The sequence below is a fragment of the Microtus oregoni genome, unplaced genomic scaffold (genome assembly GCF_018167655.1).
Source record: "Microtus oregoni isolate MIOR12 unplaced genomic scaffold, Mior012 000007F_ref0000211, whole genome shotgun sequence".
NCBI lineage: Eukaryota > Metazoa > Chordata > Mammalia > Rodentia > Cricetidae > Microtus > Microtus oregoni.
Genome location: NW_024543066.1, coordinates 45,306,005 through 45,309,360, shown reverse-complemented (window position 1 = coordinate 45,309,360; position 3,356 = coordinate 45,306,005). Strand labels below are relative to the sequence as shown.

The 3,356-nt window shown below is 47.9% G+C and overlaps 1 protein-coding gene across 1 annotated transcript; it reads right to left on the bottom strand.

The window, feature by feature from the left end:
* Positions 1–475: 475 nt before the first annotated feature.
* Positions 476–1,936, bottom strand: LOC121450298 (sperm motility kinase-like). The gene has a single exon (XM_041655126.1). It carries the CDS (start codon positions 1,934–1,936, stop codon positions 476–478), a length of 1,461 nt encoding a protein of 486 aa, XP_041511060.1.
* Between the last annotated feature and the right edge of the window lie 1,420 nt (positions 1,937–3,356).

The following is a 3,356-nucleotide window of genomic DNA, read 5'->3' as shown; positions in this document are numbered from 1 at the left end:
AACACAAACATCAGAACTAGTAAAACATGGGGGTTTAAACTGAAGCATAGGCTTGAATTCTGTATCCATTGTCCCTGTCAATCAGATTCAAGGACATGCATTGTTGCAGTTTTGCCTGAGGGTTGGAGAGGAGGAAGTGACCAAGGTGATGATCAGCATGAGGTGGGCATCTCAGTCACTGCTGTGGCAGAGGGAGGTGTTTTAGATGTTGTGGGTAACGGTCCACAATGCACAACTGGAGTTGGGGAGGTGGTGGCTCAGTGGGCAGATGGGCCTTCTGTCCAGCCCTGGATCAGGAAAGCAGTGCCGGGGCAGCAGTAAGCTTAAGAAGATATGGACAGGCAGCTCAGAACCTGTAGGTGGAGTATGGATGCAGGGGCCTCTTGCCCTGGGTTGCATGCAGGGCCACAACCAACTGAGCTTCTGTCCTGGCTCCCTCCTGCAGCAGGCACTCCTTGCCAGGGCTGAAATTGTCCTATGCCACTTGCGTTTGCCCAGGTGGGGTGGGCAGGCAGCAGCAGCACAGTGCTCTCAGGGCACTGGAAATGCGTTTTTTCATGAGCTTCCAGCCCCAGAGTGGCCTGGTTCCAGAGGCTGCCGGTACAAGCTGGGGCTGGTCACTGGGCACTTCTGGCTCTCTGGATTCTTCCTCTTCGGTGAAGGCCACGTTCACCAGGCCTACGCAGTTGCCATTCAGAGGTGGATCAGGGGAGGAGGATTCATCTGCCAGGCTATCCAGTGACACCATGGTGACTGTGGTGTCCCCTGTAGCTGGGTTGATGGTTTCAGTGGCCAATGCGTCTCCTTCTGGGGCTGTGTTATCTGGATAGTGCAGCGCCTCCGGGCAGGTGTGTGTGTGGAGCAGGTGTGTGTGTGTGCTCTCCCCTCTGGACAGCAGAGCCGGTTGGCTGTGGCTCCTCTTCAAGGCACCAGGGATGCTAGTAGCGACTGCAGGGATGATGTGTTGCAGACTGCTATCCCCAGAGCTCACTTTAAATTTAAGGATGTTAATGGTAGCTGTTAGGTTTGACTGTGGGTCTTTTAGAGACGATACCACCTGCTCACAGGTGTACCCGATGTTACACATGGTCTCCACAACCTTCGGGAGGATTTCCTTGGCGGGAGGTGTTACGTGTTCCTGAATATGGCCCAGCCAAGGGCGTTCCACAAGGCGAGATGATGTGAGCCTGAACCAAATGTAACCGGTGAGCAGTCTGGCCAACATGAGATAACAGGGCCTGGAAAGATGGCATGGAATGCGGCACGGGGTGGTGGTGATTAGATGGTACAGAGCTTCGGGGGTCGATTCTACATAGGGCAAGTGTCCGGTGACCAGGACGTAGAAGACAATCCCTAAGCTCCACATATCCCCTGCCAGAGCGTCATACGGTGTTCCGGCCAAGATCTCTGGGGCCAAATATGGCAAGGAGCCCCACAGCTCCTCCTGCATCTGGCCCTCTATGAGCTGAGTGGCCAACCCAAAATCGCAAAGTTTGACTTTGCCACCTTGACCCAGCAGGATGTTTTCTAATTTGATGTCGCGGTGCGCGATCAGTCTTTGGTGCAGGAAGTGCACAGCAGAGGCCAACTGGTTGAATATAGGCCTAGCCTCCTCCTCTGTTAGACAGCCCACCTCATTGATCAACATCACCAGATCTTTCCCTTCCAGATATTCCATGACCAGATAAGTGGTCCGCAGCGTGTTGATTGCGTGGAAGAACTGGATGATGTTCCTGTGATGTAAGGACTTATGGATGGCCACCTCAGAGTTGATGTATTCCTCCTCATTGTACTCTTTCTCGAGCACCTTGATGGCCACCTGCGTTTTTGTGGGAAGGTGCTGGGCAAGGATCACCTCCCCAAATGCACCACAACCTAGTGATGATAAAAATTTATAATTCTTCCTGAGGATGTCCTCTTCCCGGGGGCTGGCCATCATGGCTATCTCAAGTTCTCTGTATTTTGGGCAATTTCAGGGACACACGATGCTAGGGAAGAAATGATATAGTTTTAGAAATGGAAGTTTATAGGTATGAATTCTCTGTCTTGAAATCTGAGATAACACAAACAACCTAATGATGCCTTTAAGACCATAAGTACAAGAATAATCCAGAGGGCAATTGACATAAAGACACTGAACAAGAGCGTAGCAGCATCTGTTCAGATTCTGGGGAAGAGCCCATACTCAGACACAGGGACCTCTGAACTTTTATGCTCTGTGGAAAGTAGCTACACATAGAGAAAATCTCATCTAAGAGAAACAAAGTCCACAAAGAGAAATATGATATTTTCTTCTCCTGTGCCTTTGAGGAAGAGGACGGCTGAGCATTTATCAAAGAAACAGTATTAGTCACAGAGATGGAGCGGAGGAAGCGATAGAGCAGGAGAGTTTGGCCAAAATGCAGGCTAGGCATGGATGGGAAATTTATAATGAAATTGCTATTGTTAGTTTACAGTAACACGTGTTCCAGCTGAAGAAAATTGAAACCGCAGTTGAAAAAAGTAAAGAATAAATGAATTTTGAAACAGGAAATTGGGTGATAATGAAAAAATAGATACAACATTTATAAATCAAACCTAGGATATAAACTAATAGCATACATTTAAACATGGATTAGCAAAACTTAACCCTAAAACCAAAACCAATGAATTGGAAAGAACTCACTCTAACAAAGTCCAATAGACTGGAGATTCCTAGTCTGTTACAGGCAATCTTTAGTAGATTTGTTTTGTAGAGTAGTGACCGCTACTCCCAGATACAAGGACAGGAACCAATGCAGGCAGTGCCTAAAACAGAATAGTTGTTAGCATACTTCATAATGCTTCCTTGTGATGTCACCCAAATGAGCAGACCAATCATGGCTTCCATAACTGACAGTGGTTTTGACCAAGTTCTGTAACACAACTAGTGCCCTGAGTATTTTGTTCATGGCTGGCACCAAATCCCAGACCAGAATCAACTCCAGGGAGGAAGGGTTTGTGTGTGTGTGTGTGTGTGTGTGTGTGTGTGTGTGTGTGTGTTTGTGCACACACGTGTACACACTTTAAAGAGACACTGAAGCCATGGTGGTGGCACATCTCCTTCCCAAATAGAGCTGGTGTTTAGGTGGTTGGTGACACTGAATAAGAAGTTATCTATCACCAAGTGACACAGGTCCTCTAGCTAGCTCCACATCCATGCATTCCACAAATTCCCAAACAAGGAGTCAAGTCCTCAACACATCTGACATTCAACAATCCCACTGTGGTACTTTGAATTAGAAATGTCTGATACAAATGGGGTGTTTGAACACATGGACACACAAGGAAGGTAGATGGTACTGTTTGGGAACTTTTCACTTTGGATCCAAAGAAGC